Source organism: Piliocolobus tephrosceles, chromosome 7 (genome assembly GCF_002776525.5).
Source record: "Piliocolobus tephrosceles isolate RC106 chromosome 7, ASM277652v3, whole genome shotgun sequence".
Lineage (NCBI taxonomy): Eukaryota > Metazoa > Chordata > Mammalia > Primates > Cercopithecidae > Piliocolobus > Piliocolobus tephrosceles.
The window spans coordinates 55,502,438-55,522,120 of NC_045440.1; the positions used below are offsets into that span (position 1 = coordinate 55,502,438).

The 19,683-nt window shown below is 38.1% G+C and overlaps 1 protein-coding gene across 1 annotated transcript in view; it reads left to right on the plus strand.

The window, feature by feature from the left end:
* The window catches only part of RP1 (RP1 axonemal microtubule associated), a 323,400-nt gene that overhangs the window by 135,037 nt on the left and 168,680 nt on the right, over positions 1–19,683 (plus strand). Inside the window, exons 13-15 of the mRNA XM_023184239.3 lie at positions 1,805–1,908; positions 3,829–4,005; positions 8,759–8,971. Coding sequence (XP_023040007.3) covers positions 1,805–1,908; positions 3,829–4,005; positions 8,759–8,971 — 494 coding nt within the window. The remainder of the gene's footprint in view (positions 1–1,804; positions 1,909–3,828; positions 4,006–8,758; positions 8,972–19,683) is intronic.

A 19,683-nucleotide genomic window follows, 5' to 3' on the forward strand; every position in this document is an offset into this window, starting at 1 on the left:
GCGTTTCCTCAAGGCTACAGAAACCAAAACAGCATGGTACTGATAGGAAAACAGATATGTAGAACAATGGAACAGAACAGAGGCCTCAGAAATAACACATCTACAACCATCTGATCTTTGACAAACCTGACAAAAACAAGCAATGGGGAAAGGATTCTCTATTTAATAAATGGTGCTGGGAAAACTGGCTAGCCATATGTAGAAAGCTGAAACTGGATCCCTTCATTACCCCTTATACAAAAATTAACTCAAGATGGATTAAAGACTTAAATGTAAGACCTAAAACCATAAAAACCCTAGAAGAAAACCTAGGCAATACCATTTAGGACATAGGCGTGGACAGAGACTTCATGACTAAAACACCAAAAGCAAGGGCAACAAAAGAAAAAACTGACAAATGGGATCTAATTAAGCTAAAGAGCTTCTGCACAGCAAAAGAAACTATCATCAGAGTAAACAGGCAACCGACAGAATGGGAGAAAATTTTTGCAATCTACCCGTCTGACAAAGGTCTAATATCCAGAATCTACAAAAAACGTAAACAAATTTACAAGAAAAAAAAACCCCATCAAAAAAATGGGCAAAGGATATGAAAAGATGCTTCTCAAAAGAAGACATTTATGCAGCCAACAAACTTATGAAAAAATGCTCATCATCACTGGTCATCAGAGAAATGCAAATCAAAACCACAATGAGATACCAACTCCAGCCAGTTAGAAGGGCGATCATTAAAAAGTCAGGAAACAACAGATGCTGCAGAGGATGTGGAGAAATAGAAACACTTTTACACTGTTGGTGGGAATATAAATTAGTTCAGCCATTGTGGAAGACAGTGTGGTGATTCCTCAAGGATCTAGAACTAGAAATACCATTTGACCCAGCAATCCCATTACTGGGGATATACCCAAAGGATTATAAGTCATTCTACTGTAAGGACACATGCACACAAATGTTTATTGCAGCACTGTTTACAATAGCAAAGTCTTGGAACCAACATAGATGTCCATCAGTGATAGACTGAATAAGGAAAATGTGGCACATATACACCATGGAATACTATGCAGCCACAAAAAAGAATGAGTTATGTCCTTTGCAGGGACATGGATGAAACTGAAAAACATCATTCTCAGCAAAGTAACACAAGAAGAGAAAACCAAACACCGCATGTTCTCACGCATAAGTGGGAGTTGAACAATGAGAACACATGGACACAGGGAGGGGAACATCACACACCAAGGCCTGTCAGAGGTTGGGGGCCTGGGGGGGTGATAGCATTAGGAGATATACCTAATGTGAATGATGAGTTGATGAGTGTAGCAAACAAACATGGCACGTGTATACCTATGTAACAAACCTGCACGTTGTGTATATGTACCCCAGAACTTAAAGTACAATAAAAAAAGTTTAACTTTGTTATGAAATCATTTTATAAATATTATATAATGTACATTACATGTTATGTATTTGATATATTTTATATATTAGTATATTGCATATGTATATAGATATAGCTGTGTATATACATACATACTCAAATACATACGACACACAGACTAGGAAATGAAATAGGTCATGGATCAAGGAATCACCAGTTTTTAAAATCATTTTATTCACATACATATAGATGAGAAAAGTGCATACATTATAGTATGACTTCACAAATTGAAACTATGGAGAAGCATTTTACCTTTGACTGAAAACATTGAATAGAGAAATGTAAAATATTAAGAGATTTCAGTATATATTGAATAAAAATGTTTTAAAAGCAAAAATTGCTTTCTAATACTTAAAAAATGTTTTCCAGGTGTCTTTGATGTTATTTTCAACGAAAGAAATGTATGCATTTTCCAAAGTCATGAGATAAGGCATCTTTCTCTTGCTCTTGACAATGGCATTGTCACTGGAATGGTGTGTAGTAAATTTTCTTTTTGCCATATATCAATAGTATTATGTTTGTATATATTTATGTATAATGTACATTTATAAGATTACCATTTCCCTTTGGCTTGTACTAGTGCTTTTTTCATTCTGTTTTGTTTCATTAGTTGTTGAGATTGTGATGCATAAATGGTTCTAAATTTCAGCAATTGGAATTTAGACAAGAAAAAGTAGACCAATTCTCTAATAGCATTCAAAATTTTAATGAGCTTTCAAAAGGAGACTGGCTTCTCAATGGCCGTTTTGGGGACCGTATTGTTGGGGAAAAAATGATAATTTTATATAATTATACCTTGTATTGCTTAGTTTAGATTTGAAAAGTAGCATTTAATATAATGCATACATGTTATTTATTTTTAAAAATAATACAATATAGAATAACTTTAATGTACTGTCTTAAGTGCTTAATATGTATTACAATATTTCATTCTTCAATCTACTAGATGAGAGAATCCATTATTATTTGTATTTAACAGAAGAGGAACATGAAAAATAGAAGGATTAAGTGAGCGCACAGAGTCACAAGCTAGTAAGTGTGAAAGCAGGAATTTAGTGTAGGCAATCTGACACTAACACTCATGCTACAGCTTCCTCATATAATGCTATACAATAATTGTTTTTTGTTTTTGGAGACAAGGTCTTGCTCTGTTAACCAGGCTGGAGGGCAGTTGGCATGATCAGAACTCACTGCCGCCTTGAATTCCTGTGCTGAAGCATTCTTCCTGCCTCAGCCTCCCCAAATACTGGCATTACAGGCTGATTTCAACTCATGGAATGTTGTTTAACTTAAGGGAAAAGAATACTTATAGAAAAAAACCCACCTTGTGTAATTTGTATGCCTGAAATTCTGACTAGTGATCAATCAGTCAGACTTTTCCATGAAGTCTTTTCTTCTCTGCTCTGGACTTGCTAAGGTACCCTACACTGTAGTTCACAGCACATTCTGATCAGCATGGAACCTGGTCATAGTAAATGCTTAAGAAATATGAATGTGGATATGGAATCTACTCCATTGAATTAAGAGTTGAAGAAATATCTCATTACTATATTTTTTCTAAAAGCAAATTAAGGCTACCTTAAAGCCCTTATTCTACTAGGTTGCACTAGGTTGGTGGGATATTTCATTTTAGTTACTATGGGACTCATCTTGTTTCACAGAAGATTTCACCTGGTATGGTGGGCCTCAGAATATCTGGTGACAGCTGTCATAGCTTGGAACCACACTGGTTACTGAGGTGTACTCATCCAGTGTCAGATGGTTTCTTGCAGATCAATAGCTCTGCTGTCTCCCTGCCATACTTGGGCAATGGAACTTTGCTGACGTTGATAGATTTAGTGTTTTGGATCTAACCATTTAAGAGGCACCAATGACTTCTTCTTCAGGCCCTACTGCTTCCCTGATGAACTAGAGGGAGATGGGGAGGGACCTAAAACACTGTCTTGAACAATAGTCATGTCTCAGTGTAGCATAACCTTCTTAATTTGTTTCGTTTTTGAAAGCAAAATTTAGGAATGAGATAAAATTTCTATCAATTTCAGTTTTTAGTCCCAAATGCTCCTAAATTGGGAGGACACAAATGAGGAAATTAAAAAAAAAAGATAAGATACGTATTAGCACGTTATTAAATTATCCTGCCAATGAAGTTATTGTTCCAACATTTCCAGCATTCTTCCATGGATTCTGAGAAATCAAGAGAAGGAAGTCCTTGGAGCAAATCATTGGAAATAAGTCTGTGGAATAAAATCTATTGAATTTCAAAATCATGAGATTTTATAAATAGTACAAAGTTTCCATGAAATGAAGTAGACACCTGTATATGTATATAATGTGATTACATTAAAAATTTTTTTCTCTTGCTAATTTAGAGGGTTTTTTGTTTTTCCTTTTAGGTTAGTGGTGAAGCCACCACTGAGCTGCGGGTGCTTTATCAGCCTAATCGCTGTGCACTTCTTGAGTCGGCACTGGTTCCTGGTCACACAGTTGTTTTTGATTGTCATGGCAAAATAGCTGATGCATCATCAGCAGGCTATGCAAACCTTTCAAAAGAATTTGCGATTTTTGTCAAGGTAAAATGGGGAAAGTTATTAAAGTTTATATTGCTAAATCCCAACTTTCTTTTGCCCTATTGAGGAAAAATCTTAAATTGAGTCATAATGCAGTAATCGAATCACTTCCCACTAGGTGGCATTGGTGCCTATTTCCATTCTGTTTGCCAGACTTTGAAAGGCAATAGGGATGACAGCTTTAATAGCAATGACACTCTGAGGGGATTAATATCATCTAATTGAAGTTGGAGATTAAACTATGAATGTGGGAATTCTTAATAAAAAGTTAAAGAACCTTGCATTTGGAAGTCAAACAAATGTGTGTATTGAACTTTTCTAACAATTAGAATTTATACTCTTTGAGTGTTGTATACATTTGATCCTTTCATAATGCTTATTTTTTTCTTTATGTGTTTGTGAATCTATCTTAAAATGATATATAAATATAATAGCATTTATGAGGTTTCTCATTTTGTTCGAGCATTTACTGAGAATTTCACCACACCATGAGACTAAATAAATCATCAAAAAACACTAACAGATACTATCTGTATTTTAAAGGCAAAGGAAAAGATTTTCAGGAAAATAATTATCTTAACTAGTATAGCATAGTTTTTAAATCAGTATTCAGCTAAAGTCTACTTAGATTTAAAACCTCAAAGATTTTGTAGGTTCATTTCTAGACCATTGCAATAAAGCGAGTTTCTCAATAAAGCTAGTCACACAAATTCCTGAGTTTCCATTGCCTGTAAAAGTTATGTTTACTACACTGTAGTCTATTAAGTGTACAACAGCGTTATGTCTAAAAAATGTACATACCTTAATTTTAAAATATTTTAGTGCCAAAAAATGCTAACAATCATCTGAGCTTTCAGCAAGTTGTAATCTTTTTGCTATTGTGGGGGTCTTGCCTTGATGTTGACAGCTACTCATGAATCAGGGTGGTGGTTGCTGCAGATTGGGGTGGCTGTGGCAGTTTCTTAAAAGAAGACAACAATGAAGTTTGCCACATTGATTGACTCATTCTTTCAAGAAAGATTTCTCTATAGTGTGCAATGTTGTTTCATAGCATTTTATCCATAGTAGAACTTTTCAAAATTGGTATCAATTCTCTCAAACTGCTGCTGCTTTATCAACTGAGTTTATTTAATAGTCTGAATTATTTGTTGTCATTTTAACAATGTTCACAGTGTCTTCATCAGGAGTTTTTTCTGTCTCAACAAATTACATTCTTTGCTCATCCATAAGAAGTAACCCTTCATCTGTTCAAGTTTTATCATGAGATTGCAGCAATTCAGTCACAACTTCAAACTCCACTTCTCATTCTAGTTTCCTTGCTATTTCTACCACATCTGCAGTTATTTCCTTCTCCGAAGTCTTGAACCACTCAAAATCATTCACGAGGTTTCAAATCAAATTCTTTCAAACTCCTGTTAATGTTGGTATTTTGACCTCCTATCCCCATGAATCATAATTGTTCTTAATGGCATCTAGAATGGTGAATCTTTTCTAAAAGTTATTCAATGTACTTTGCCCAGAGCCATCAGTGAAATCACTCTCCATGGCAGCTATAGTATTAGGAAATGTGTTTCTTAAATAATAAGGCTTGAAAGTTGAAATTACTTCTTGATTCATGGGCTACAGAATGGAAATTGTGTTAGTAGGCATGAAAATAACATTAATCTCCTTGTACATATCCATCAGAGCTCTTGGGTGACCAGGTACATTGTCAATGAATAGTTACATTTTGAATTGTTTTTTTTTTTCTGAGCAGTAGGTCTCAACAGTGGGCTGAAAATACTCAGTAAACAATGCTATAAATAGATATGTTGTCCCTCAGGCTTTATTTTTCCGTTTCTAGAGCACAGGTAGAGTAGATTTAGTATAATTCCAAAGGGCCCTAGGGTTTTTGGAATGGTAAATGAGCACTGGCTTCAGCTGAAAGTCACCAAATGCATTAGCCCTTAACAAGAGAGTCAACTTATCCTTTGAAGTTTTGAAGCCAGGCAATGAATTCTCCTCTCTAGCTATGAAAGTCATACATGGCATCTTCTAATAGAAGATTGTTTTATTTACACTGAAAATCTGTTGATAATCTCATCAACTATCTTAACTAGATCTTCTGGGTAACTTGCTACAGCTTCTCCATCAGTACTTGCCACCTTGTACTATTATGTTGTGAAAATGGCTTCTTTCCTTAAACTTCATCAACCAACCTCTGCTAGCTTCAGCCTTTTCTCCTGCAGCTTCCTTACCTCTCTCAGCCTTTGTAGAATTGAAAAGAGTTAGGGCCTTGCTCTTGGGGTTTGGCTTTGGCTAAGAGAATATTTTGGTTAGTTTTGGTCTTATTTCGAGGCCACTAAAACTTTCTCCATATCAGCAATAAGACTGTTTAGGTTTCTTATTATTCATGTATTCACTGGAGTGGCATTTCTGATCTGCTTCAAGAACTTTTCCTTTGCGTTCACAATGTGGCTACCTTACACAAGAGGCCTAGCTTTAGATCTGTCTCAGCTTTTGACAGATCTTCCTCACTAAGCTCAATCATTTCTAGCTTTTGATTTAAAGCAGGAGATATGTGACTCTTCCTTTCACTTGAACACTTAGAGGTCATTATAGGGTTATTGATTAGCCTAATTTCAATATTGTTGTGTCTGAGGGAATAGGGAGGCAAGGGAGAGAGATAGCGGAATAGCTGGTTAGTGGAGCCATTCAAAACACACACAGCATTTGTTGATTAAGTTCACTGTCTTATATGGGCATGGTTTATGTCCCCCCAACATAATTACAATGGTTAACATCAAAGATCACTGATCACAATAACAGATATAATAATAATGAAAAGCTTGAAATATTGTGATAATTACCAAAATGTGGCACAGAGACATGAAGTAAACACATGCTGTTGGAAAAATAGCACTGATAGACTTGTCTGATGTAGGGTTCTCACAAACCTTCAATTTCTTAAAAAAAAAAAGTATCTGTGAAGCGAATAAAGTGAAGCACAATTAAGTGAAGTGCAAGTAAAGAAGGTATGGCTGTACTTACTCTGTAATAAGCACTTTCTCACATTACTATTTCTCCCAAAACAACATAATTTTAACTCAGACATCTCATGTTATTTAGCTTAAGGTTAAAGTTAATGGTTTCATAATACTCAAATGTAAGTATTACATGTATACACACACACGTATATGTCTTTATGTTGTTGAACATTTAATCTCTTTCTTTTCCCACTTCTGCATGTGATACTATAATGTATATTTTGACACATGCCTTTGACCACATCATTTATTATTTTCTTAGCCTAGAAAATTAAAAATTGAACTTAAGGGTTAGAATGTGAAACTTTCAAGGCTCTGGGAACATACTGCCAAATTTATTTCTTCAGATGTCCCAATTTTTACTCCTGTGAAAGTTAAGCCAACTATAAAGTTAGGGTAATCCTATCCTCACTTTTGACATCAACCACAGAGTTTGGGGGACACTGAGACCACTATCAAGGCTTGATAATTTACCAGAAGAACTCACAGAACCCATTGAAAATTGTTATACTCAAAGTTACAGTGTATTATAGAGAAAGGATGCAGATTAAAATTGGCTAAGCAAAGAGACACATAAGGCAGAGTCTAGGAAAAGCACCAAATATGGAATGTGCACGGTTCTCTCCCCATGGAGTCAAGACAGAGGTACTTTCTCAGCACTGGTGTGTGACAGTATGCACGGAGTATTGCCAATCAAGGAAGCTTTCCGAGCCTTGGTATTCAGAGTCTTTAATGGGCTTCCATCCTGTAGGGAGTCCATGTGGCTGATCTCAGTCAGTCTCCAGACTCTCAGGAGGTCACTTGGCACTTTCTGACTCAAAGCCCCCTAACCTAAGTCACATTATTAATATCTGGCTGGCCCAAGGTCTGCAGGCAAACAACCAACACTCCTATCAGGCATGACACTCCAAGGGTAAAGAGATTACCACTCAGAAGCTGAGGCGAAGGTCAGACTTCTCTGCGTAAAGTTAAATTCTTGGTACCCAACTACTTTCAGCAGTGTAGAAAAACATCCATCTCACTGACCTCAGTGTCACCGAGTATGGTCCTTAAGGAGAAGAGCTTTGACAATTTTCTAGAGGAATAAACATCCAATTTTAGCTTATTTTTTTTTTTTATTACTAGTGTGGATTACCTTTCCTTATGTTTATTCACCATTTGTATTTTTCTTTTGTGATTTGAGTATTTATCTATTATCAGTTCTTTACTGTGTTAGTGTTTTTCTAATTAACTTTCAAGAGTCTTTTATATATTCCTCTTAAGTTAATGATTACATATGATTTTCTTAAATATACCTTATTTGTATTTGATATATTTTTACATTCATTCCTATATGCATACATCTAAATATCCATAGAGGGTATTCCATAATTCAGTTACTCTTATAGCATACTTTTTATTGTGCTTTATTTTAATATTAATATTATTTGTTTAAGGTGATAGTAAATTCCTTAAGAGAAATATTTGTGTTTTGTATCTTTTAAAAATCTCTGTAGCATCTGATGCTGGCCTTTATACTGTCAACAAATGATAACTGAAGTAAATCAACCTCCTTTAGTTTTGCTTACCTTTGCATAGCAGTTAAATTATTTACTTCTTTTGCCCATTTTCAGCCACCAAGCTTCCTGGTCACTGGTCAATTCTAAAGAGAATTGCCCCTATAGCTGTCTCCCTCTAGCAAACACGAGCCTGTTATTGACTGCCTTTCTGTTCTGTTTGTTGCTCTGAAGGGGGTGTTCCTCAACAGTGCTGTGGTTCTACTTGCTACAAGCCTGTGTCAGGCCCTATGTCTACAGCCTGATGGAAACTGCACTGGAGTGGGAAGCCAGTCTGAAAAATCATACTGGAAAGTGCATAAAATCAGCTCTGGGATTTGTATGTTTGAAAGTGTGAAAAATGCACAAATGTATCTAAGAATCAAGGATGGCCGATGCGATGGAACCGTAAGCATCTGCTCTTGTTTCTCTCAGCAAATGTTTAAGACATTTGCCAGTTGTAGACATGAGAATAGCACTTTCTGAGTGGGTTTTGAAGATTGAATGTTACATGTGGTGGTCTCCCTTGACTGGTATTTTTAATAAGTGAGGAGAGCAGCCACATGCCTGGTATGATAAGAGAGGAATCTTGACCCTCTAGACAGGGCTTATGAAATGTAATGTATGTACAGATCACATGGGAATTGTGTTAGGAAGTAGATTCTGATTCAGGAAGGCTGGCGTGGGACCTGAGTGTTTACATTTCTAACAAGCTCTCAGCTGTGGCTGCTGAAGCTGGTCCACGAATGATGCTTTGAGAACCAAGGTTCTAGAAAGGCCAGCTCAACAGTGTTTCCTTGCTGCTCCTTTTGGTGCCTGAATTTCCACCACTGGAAACCCTGTACTTGACCAAGGAAGCTATTTTAAATTCTAAATATTAGGGGTTTTTCTTTTTGTATTTTTATTTTTAGAGACAGAGTCTCACTCTGTCACCCAGGCTGGAGTGTAGTTGTGCAATCTTGGCTCACAGCAGCTTAGGTGATCCTCCTGCCTCAGTCTCCTGAGTAGCTGGGACTACAGGCACATGCCACCACACCTTGCTAATTTTTGTACTTTTTGTAGAGAGATGGTCTCGCCATGTTGCCCAGCCTGGTCTCCAACGCCTAGGCTCAAGAGATCCACTGCCTTGGCCTCCCGAAGTGCTGGAATTATAGGCCTAAGACATTGTGCCCAGACAAGGGTTTTTCTTTAACACCTTGAGCCTTAGGAGGGGATGTGGAAGACAACTAACATAACAGCTTATATATATATTCATAATTCTTCTGTGGGGTGAGGAACAAGTAAGAGTGCACATTTAAACTTCCTGTTAATGCTCTCCATCTATTATTGTTTAAAATAGTTTAGTTTAAATTAGGTCTTCTGGATAAATTCTGAGGTCCCCCTTCTCTCTTTTTACCAGTCATGATGTCTAGCTATAAGGGAGAACTTGCATGTGTTTGTTGGGGTATGAGGAGGGAGGACTTCGACCTTTCATGGTTCCCAGGGTCCCTGTCTGTGCTGCAGACTGGTGAGTTTGTGTCAGGTGAGCTGCACTGATGCTTACAATGCAAAGGCGAAACACATGCACATACACATGTGTAGTTAATATCCCTGATCTACTCACAAGTGCATAATGAAGTAGGTTTTATCATCATTTCACAGAAGATGAAGCCAAGCTTAAGAGACAAACGGTCATGCTTGTAGTCTTTACACTGGTAAGTGGACTAATTGAGATAAAAATGGGTAACATTGTTACTGTGACTAGACTAGTTAGGAGTACAGTTTCATCTAATTCTCAGTCACCCCCTAGGATGGGGTGTCCTAGGAGGAACATCAGTAAGTAGGTTTCCTATCCTCAACATTCACAAGGTATACAAGCCCTTCTGGGGCACGTAGGAGTATTCAGAACCATGAAATAATGTGTTACTACTATATAATACATGCTTTGGTGTTTGTGTTTGAGTTTCTGGAGGCACAGGTAAGCGTCACTCCAAAGTTGAAAATGGGTCAACATTGGAAATGTGTATCTTCCCTGGGTAGGAACCAAAGGCACCTTTCAGTGGTTGCTCACTTTCTATTTAGCTGCTTCATACTCTAGCTGAATGGTGATTTCTTGGTTCTTCACTTTCAGCATGTGTGCCTCTCTCTGACTCTTCCATTTTTTTTTTTCTCAATGTGCTGGTTATTTTATTCTTCCCATTGAGTGAACTTCCTCTGTAAGTTTTTAGCAGAATTTTTTTGTCCTACACTTAATATTCATGCTTTTTCTTTTTCTTCCTATTTGTGATATGGGTGACTCAGCTCTGATGGGGCTGAGGGACTGGAAGAAGTCCTTGGCATTCAATTGAAAGAATCTGGTGATCACAGGAAGTTGCGTGGAGATGTACAGATTAAAACACAGAAGTATTATCCTACCACAAAGAAACTATTGGCATGCTCATTCTTCAGATGCTGAAGCTGAGTGTGAGCCTGGTTAAGTAGCTAACTCAGAGTCCCCAGGTGGCCTTAGAGCTGAGGCTTCATCCAGGTTTGCCCACTTCCTAAGGCCCCGTTGTGGAGGACTGAGAATAACAGGATGGAGAAACCGGCTTGCCCCCATGAGGAGACCAGAGTCAGGGTACATGAGGTAGAGGTGACTCTAAACACAAAACCAAGGTTTTCTTTAGAAATTTCCCAATAACCAGCCTTGTTGACAGTATGTCAGGTGAGTGAGTGGCTCTGAAATAGGTGGGAGAACACTCTGTGCCATTCCAGCCTACATTGTGCTACTTTGCATCAATGTTGGGAACCCCTTCTGTTTTCCCTTCCTGAAGGGCTTCTCATGATGAAATGCCAGGTTCAGGACTTCCATGTATGCTGGAAGGCAATCATGCTGAGCTGAGCTGAGGCAGGCAACCATGCACTGGAGTTTCAAACCCAAGTATCACTTCTTCTTAGAGATATTTCACAATTTGTAAAAAGCCAGAGACATTTGTTCCGTTTGCTTTGGAGAAGAGATAGCCAAAATGGAGAACCCAGTGAAACTGATTGGTAAAGGTGAAAGAGCATAAATGAGTTTGTTACACAGAATTTGATATACAGAACATTAAAATAAGAAATATTGGACATAAGGCAGAGATTCTCTAGGCCTTTTGGAGATCAGCACACCATAGCTACGTTACATGAGGCTTGTCCAGAGGGTTAAGGTCACTCCTCTGAGGCCTCTGAAGGCAACACATGTGTGTAAAGTAGTAGCTAAATGCAAAAGACATTGGTAAGGGGAGCTGTGTAAAGGAGCAAACCAGAAATAATAGGTCCATATATGCTGGGGTGATATTCAAAATACTGTATTTAACAAACAGTTTGATACATTGAAACCCCTAGAGTGCAACCTTCAGGATGAGCAAGGAGCAAGGAGCCTTGAGGGCCCAAGATGTAGATGAGGCATTGACTGGCCATGCCGTCAGGGCGCCTTGTTTTTGTGCTGGAATCCAGGCCCTGACACTTAACCCTGGCAGTGGGCTGTGACCTCTAGGGGTTCTCCCATTCTAGGGCAACCAGAACATGAGGGAGACACAAAGGGGCTCAGACGATGATTTTTCATCATCCAATATGAAAATATTGATGCAGGACATTTTCTTGACCCCTTTGCAAGTCTGGCAACAGGGGAGCCCATTTACTTAGCCCACCCCGCTCAACCCCTTATAGGAGGCAGCATGCGAGCAAACAAGTGTGGGCACTGGAGCAAGTGAGTGCAAAAACTGGCTGGCTGCTTTAGCACCGGCAGGAGCAAACTCTTTCAGGCCCCATGGCAGCATCCAGGTGGGAGTGCCTGCAACCCCAAGGTCCCATAAGGGTTGTGCTACAATGCTCTGTTAGTTCTACCGTCTGCAGACAGCAGTGTGTTATTAGTTCTATGGGCCCTTTATCTCATTGCATGGGGCAGCTGCCCTCCACCAGTGAGGGCAAAGGGTCAGTGTGACAGCCTTTTTGGGTACTCGAACTTGGTGCATCCTGAGTTTTTGTCCACTACCCAAGAAGAATGAGGTCACATGGACAAATTGAAGGATGGGGAATGCGGATAATTTTATTGAGCAATGAAAGTGGCTGTCAGCGGAGAGGGGAGCTAGAAAAAAGATGGAAAGGGCAGATCACTCTACCCTGAAGTTAAGCCAACTCTCTGCCTCATCCAGTCACTGTCTCTGGAGTCAAATCGCCTCTCCCTGATGTCCAGCTGCTTATCCTCTCTACCGACTGAGTCTGAGTCTTTATAGGCACAGGATGGGGAGGTGGGGCAGGTCATAGGTAGTTTTGGAAAAGGCAACATTAGACTAGTAAAAAGACATTATTCAGAAAGAACTAATCAGGAAAGAGCCGACACACAAGGATGGACGTTTTCACTTTGGACTGTGGATTTCAGGGTTTTCACCTCGAAGGAGGAGTTTTGCCAGGGGCATGCTCCTGTCTGCCTAGCATTTCAGGAGACCGACTCCTGTTGCTCTCAATATTTCAGTATTTAAAAAATGAGTCTGGCTCTATCAGTGTGTATCAGTTCAGCATCAATCCTCAGAATAAGGTGAGGTGAGTGTAATCTTTGAGGATTACAGAGGAAATACTGTTACTATGTTTTTTTTTTAATAGACATTTGTAAAAATCTTTAGCTTAAGGTTAAGGTTTTGAAGGTCTTCCTGGCCTATATCATACTATACATCAGTAACTTTTGCCCTTCTGCTTCCTAAACTCAGAGGCTCAGAGGCTCAAACATTCTCTAGAGGTTTCTAGCTTCCTGTTATTTTTGTTAAAAATTCCAATCCTGTTCTTGGGAAAGTTATTGCATTGGAAAGTTATTGCTAAAAGATTTGAAATTTTACACAGGCTGTCCATAAAGCCAGAAGCTCTTGAATACTCTGTAAATCATAGGAAAGTGTGGCACTGCTTTGGCCGGTGGTGAATTCCCTGATACTATAACCAGATCAGCAAGACAAAGGGAGGAGGCTGACTGTATTTTTAGTGTCTACTGCATTCCAAGGCTGAGCGAGCTCTCTTAGGTTTGTAATAATGCCCCTTAACTCTAAGCTCACACAGCAAACAATCAGGAAAGCAAACAGCTGTAGCAGGTCTTCACCTGAAACTGACCCATGTAAATGATCTTATGACTTCTTTTGTGTAGTAATAAAAGATTTGCCAGGGTTGAAGAGTTTCTGTTCTAAATTTAATGCTTGTAAATGTAGGAGACAAAATGTGATTTTTTTTTTTTCACCCATTGCAAGCTTCCCAGCTGAGACCCCATAACAAAAAAACAGATTGATAAGAGAAAAGCGTACAAATTCACCTAAATAAGTTCTTTGTAGCTCAGGAGCCTTCAGAAATGATGATCCAAAGACCTAGGGAAAACTTTATATTTTTATAGACACTTATGCAGAAGTATGATTGGAGAACCAAAGGGTGTGATCTAATGGTAACGAACTATGGGGAACTTAGTAAGGCCTGTCTGTTCAGGTTTTTCTTGGAGTCACTGGGAGGTTTTTCTTTCCTCCAGATATAAAGTAAGACAGCTGTCACATGAAGGTCTTTAGGGGAAACAAGGAGAGGGAAGGTCAGAGAGGTGACCTTTCCAGGTTTTGTGTGTGGTTCCTGGGAGAAGAAGCAAGAGGAATTCTAGTTTCTGTGGCCTACATCAGGGGAGAGAGGGGAGAGGGAATTTCAGTTTCTATGGCCCGCTTCAGGAGAGAATGGGCTGGAGAGGATCAGGGAGACCTTCTTGCTTCCACAGTTTTCTCATTTCCTTCAACTTAAAATACTCACTGTGCCAAGGTGCCATATTTTAGGGTAGTGTTTCCTGCATTCCATTATAAGTATTAGGCCTGGTCCAGAGCTGTGGTATCCTAGCTCTTCATTGGGATCTGCCCCTTGAGTGTGGCTTCTCACACATGCTGTCACTGAACATCAGGGTTCTCCTGTGGGTTGCCAGTTGTTTTGTGCATTAACAACATGTCATTAGCAGAGGCCTAAGGGAGCACTCTGAGGCTACCTCCTGATGGTGTCTGCCACTCAGACAACATTGATTTTTAACCTTTACTCTGGTACTTTTATAGAGAAGAGCCTCCACAGAAAACCCCTAATTTATGTTTTATTTCTGCTACTTTCATTGTAGTGTTTTCTTAGACTTAATGACTCATTGATTTCGTGGTCTTACTTTAAAATTCTCCATCTGAAATTTTGGCAGTGAGTCATTTTACTCAAAATGCCTGTGCTTCCTTGTTCTTAAGAAATAGTATTGATACATAACAATGAAGCATATTATTTTTCACTTTCATTATATCTGACTAGGAATCACTAGACTGGAATGACATTACCCTTGAAAACAGAATGAAAACAGTCCTCTTAATTACCCTAGTTTGTGTATGTTTAGAGGCTATGGTAAGGCATGCTTACAATTTCCAAAGGGATTTAAGATGGTAAATGGTAATGCATGGTCATATTGCTATACCTTAAAAACCCAACAGTGCCTCAGTGCTGGTAGCTACTCAAGAAATGCTTTTTTTATGTACTAAATTGAGTTGAATAAAAACATTAATGGTCCCAACATGTCTGCTGTTGTAAATTTGGAAACACTTTTATAGGCAAATACATTTAAATCAAGTGACATTGATCCTATAACAAATATTTCTATTTCTGTTACCATGAAGTTTTTATCCTGTATGAGTAAATCACCTTAATATATTTGATGTAATCGAAATTCAGGTTAGCAACAAACAGCATGCAGTTCACTAGGGACATTTGTAAGGGTGTTAATTTAAAGAAGAAAAATAAACTTCAGAATAACATGGGTGGAACTCACTAAGCATGAGTACAAAGGAAAAAAAGATGTAGGAATTGTAGGAAAAATAAGCTCAAATGTGATCACTGTATCCAAGATATGCACACAGACATAGCCCACACTGCCAGGATGCTTGTCTATGGGCAAGAGTTTAGTTTGCAGAAACTAAGAAAGATTCTCTCATTGTGGATTTGTCTAATTTTTGTCTCTTCCTTCAAAATACATTCTATGCATGCAAATAATTTAAAAATGAAAGGTAATTCATATTTATAAGAAGTTGAAATATAAAAAACACATGAAAGCATATAGATGGAGTTAGGTTTACATGGTGCTAGACCAGTGGGTTGAAAAATATAAAATTCAGTGAAAGTCTTAGTTTTATGTAAAAATTATAAATCATGTTTTACCTAATCAAAATATTTTAAAAACCTGATCTGAATAAAATTGTGTTTACTTTCATAGCTACATGCAAGATAAATCATTTGAATTTTCTAAAAAATGGTCTTACATTTCACTATTACTGAAACTGCCTTTGCAAAAAATATGTTAGTGGGAAAAATCTGACACAGGAAAATTATGGCAGTGAAAGAAATTTGACCTAACAGACTCCATCTTGCTTCTAACCTGCAAGCTGTCCTCCTCTGTGTCCTGGGTTCAGGTGATTCTCTGCCTCAGCTTCCTGAATAGCTGGGATTACAGATGTCCACCACCATGCCCAGCTAATTTTTGTATTTTTAGTAGAGATGGGGATTCACCACATTGGCCAGGACGGTCTCAAACTGCTGATCTCAGGTGATCCACCCGCCTTGGCCTCCCAAAGTGCTGGGATTACAGGTATGAGCCATTGCACCCAGCCTGTAGTTTAACTTAGAAAGAAAGATAATAACGGTGCCTCTCTATAACAAACTCCTTCCTTCTTTAGGCACCAGACAGACTTGGTAAAACTAACAAATTAGCCACAAGATAAAAAATTATGGCTCAGGAGTCATGCAGCCAGACTCCTGACCTTTCCAGTTGCTCCTATGGATAACGTCACTATTGTAAAATCTAAGATTGGAGTTTGGGGTATTTTTTAGACCCTGCATTCTGATGGACCAGCTGGTGCCACCCAGACTAGTAAATTGGTTCAACTAGTTATATGTCACCCACCCAGGAACTGAAGACAGCAAGAAGACACCTTCTACTCCCTATGATTTCATTCCTGACCCAACCAGTCAGCATTCCCCACTCTCTAGCCTCGTGCCTGCCAAACTGTCTTGAAAAACCCTGGCCTCCAAATTTTGGGGGAGGTTAATCTGAGTAATAATAAAACTCCAGTTTCCCATTTAGCCTGCTCTGCATGTGTTGAATGCATTCTCTGTTGCAATTCCTCCATCTTCATAAACTAGCTCTATCTGGGCAGCTGGCAAGATGAACTTGTTAGTGGTTACATTGTTGTAGATCACAGTCTATGTATTTAATCTTTACAGCAGATACAGAGATTTGAAGAATATACAGTGGGCCTTAAGGACAGCAACAAAGATTTCTCTTATTAGGGGAAAATAGGCTTTAAGAAAGGAATAAATTGTTGACTGATTCATCTTGGAAAAGAGGAGGCACAATAATACTTCAGTGTATAGAATGTATACTACTAGGATGCGGGCACCACAGTGGGGAGAGTTTTGTTTGCTTTGTTTATTTAAATATCCCAAACTGTACAGCAAGAACTGATATTTGATACGTACTTAACAAATATTAAGTATGAGAAGTTAAAATATCACTTAGGTGATGGTAACTAGGAGTTGTTCTACTGCAAAGGAGCCAAATAGAGGGAAATGGGCATTAATGTTATGGTAGCTTGCAGTGGTGTGAGCATGCATCAGATATTCTAACCTGGCTTTGTCTAGCTGCTGTTTGCTGCAGATGTGTAGGAAGGGCACACCTTTTGCATTCAGAACTCACGTTTTGTTTCCCATCTACATCTCTTTAATCAGTTTGTATTTGGGTTAGGGATGAAGCAGAGATTTTTAAATGAAAGCAGGAAAAAGGAAATAAAGGAAACTAAAGGTTTATTGTTTTGAAATGTAGTTATATTCAATTTTATTTTTATTATTTTCACTAATTATACTTAGTGGAGGTTAAAAATACCATTTCTTCAGGTGCTGTTAGAGGGGACAAATACGCATACAACACTGATCTGGAGAACAATAGTTAATTGGTAATCCCTTCCAAGTTGTGGTTCAAGTGTTTCTGCGAAGGCTCAGGAGAGGCAGGTTGATTTGAGCAGAGTGGGTGAGTAAGAGAAGTTTCCTGGAATGGTGAATTTTAGAGGGAGAGAATAATTCCACTTTTCTTTATCAAAGAGAGGAGAGGATATTACATGAACAAATTATGAGATTAGAAATTAGTAAAAAGAAATTTAGAGTTAACAGATACTGAGTTTCTACTGAAAGGCAGAAACTGCTTGTCACTAGTGCTACAGTAGATATACTAAGACATGCTCCCTGCTCTCAGGAAACTTGTGATTTAAAAGGGGAAAAGAAGAACATACATAAACAAATACACCATAGTGTGCAAAGTGCAATAGCAGAAGTAAGTACCAAGTTCAGTGATGGTTTGGAAAAAGATATGTCTGAGAAAGAATTTTCTGTTATGTGAGTCATGAGAAATTGCTTGAGATCTTTAATGTATAATGATGTTGATTTTTAATATGTTATCTGTTCTAAGTTTGGGGAGATAGTGGTTTGGGAATAATATTCAAGTTCATAAATCTGGCCTCACTGTAGAAGATGCACTAGTTTATTGAGAAGCAGAAGTTTGGAAGAATAACTATGAGATTACTATAATGAAACACAGTTTGACTGAAAAGCCCATAATTTATCTAAAGTGCACTAGTACTTCTAGTGTGTTCCAGTGTGCTTAGTTCGACTGATGGATTTTTTTTTTTTTCTGTCAGAATATGCTTGTATATCTTGGTTTCTATCTAGTTGAAAGATTAGTCCTTTACAGGGCAATAGTAATGTTTTTTAAAATTATTTATTCTTTTTTTCTCCTTTCCCTCATCCTTGTTTGATATCTTGGCACAAAGACTTAAAAAAAAGTCATGGAAAAAGGCCACGGGACATAGACCGTTCTTTAGGTCCACACTAGTCTTTACTGAAGTGTGGCTGATTTAGTTTTTCCCTGAACTTGGGTATACCAATTGTGTTTAATTTCAAATACAACTTATATTATAATCAGAGCATTTTGGGCAACATAGGGCTTGAGGGTCTTGCATAACCTCTGGTCTTAACGATCTTTTTTTTTTTTTTTTTTTTTTTTTTTTTAAATTTTGATAAACGCAAATTTATTTATATTTGTTACTCATGCTTTTTGTGTTATATCTAAGGATACATTGCCAAATCCAAGGTCAAGAAGATTTACTCCTATGATTTCCCCCCAAGAGTTTATGTTTTTAGCTCTTATATTTATGTTGTAGATCAATTTTAAGTCAATTTTTAAATTTGGTATGAGGTAGGAGTCTAAACACATTCTTTTGCATGTGGATATCCAGTTATCCTAGGGTAAATTGTCATAGAGATAGTTCTTTCTCCATTGAATAGTCTTGGAACCCTTGTTGAAAATCAGTTGGCCATAGATGTGTATTTCTGGACTCTTTTTTTTTTGTATTTTTATTTTTTTTATTTTTATTTTTATTTTTTTTTTTATTATACTTTAAGTTCTAGGGTACATGTGCATAACGTGCAGGTTACATATGTATACATGTGCCATGTTGGTGTGCTGCACCCATCAACTCGTCAGCACCCATCAATTCATCATTTATATCAGGTATAACTCCCCAATGCAATCCCTCCCCCCTCCCCCCTCCCCATGATAGGCCCCAGTGTGTGATGTTCCCCTTCCCGAGTCCAAGTGAGCTCATTGTTCAGTTCCCACCTATGAGTGAGAACATGCGGTGTTTGGTTTTCTCTTCTTGTGATAATTTGCTAAGAATGATGGTTTCCAGCTGCATCCATGTCTCTACAAAGGACGCAAACTCATCCTTTTTTATGGCTGCATAGTATTCCATGGTGTATATGTGCCACATTTTCTTAATCCAGTCTGTCACTGATGGACATTTGGGTTGATTCCAAGTCTTTGCTATTGTGAATAGTGCCGCAATAAACATACGTGTGCATGTGTCTTTGTAGTAGCATAATTTATAATCCTTTGGGTATATACCCAGTAGTGGGATGGCTGGGTCATATGGTACATCTAGTTCTAGGTCCTTGAGGAATCGCCATACTGTTTTCCATAATGGTTGAACTAGTTTACAATCCCACCAACAGTGTAAAAGTGTTCCTATTTCTCCACATCCTCTCCA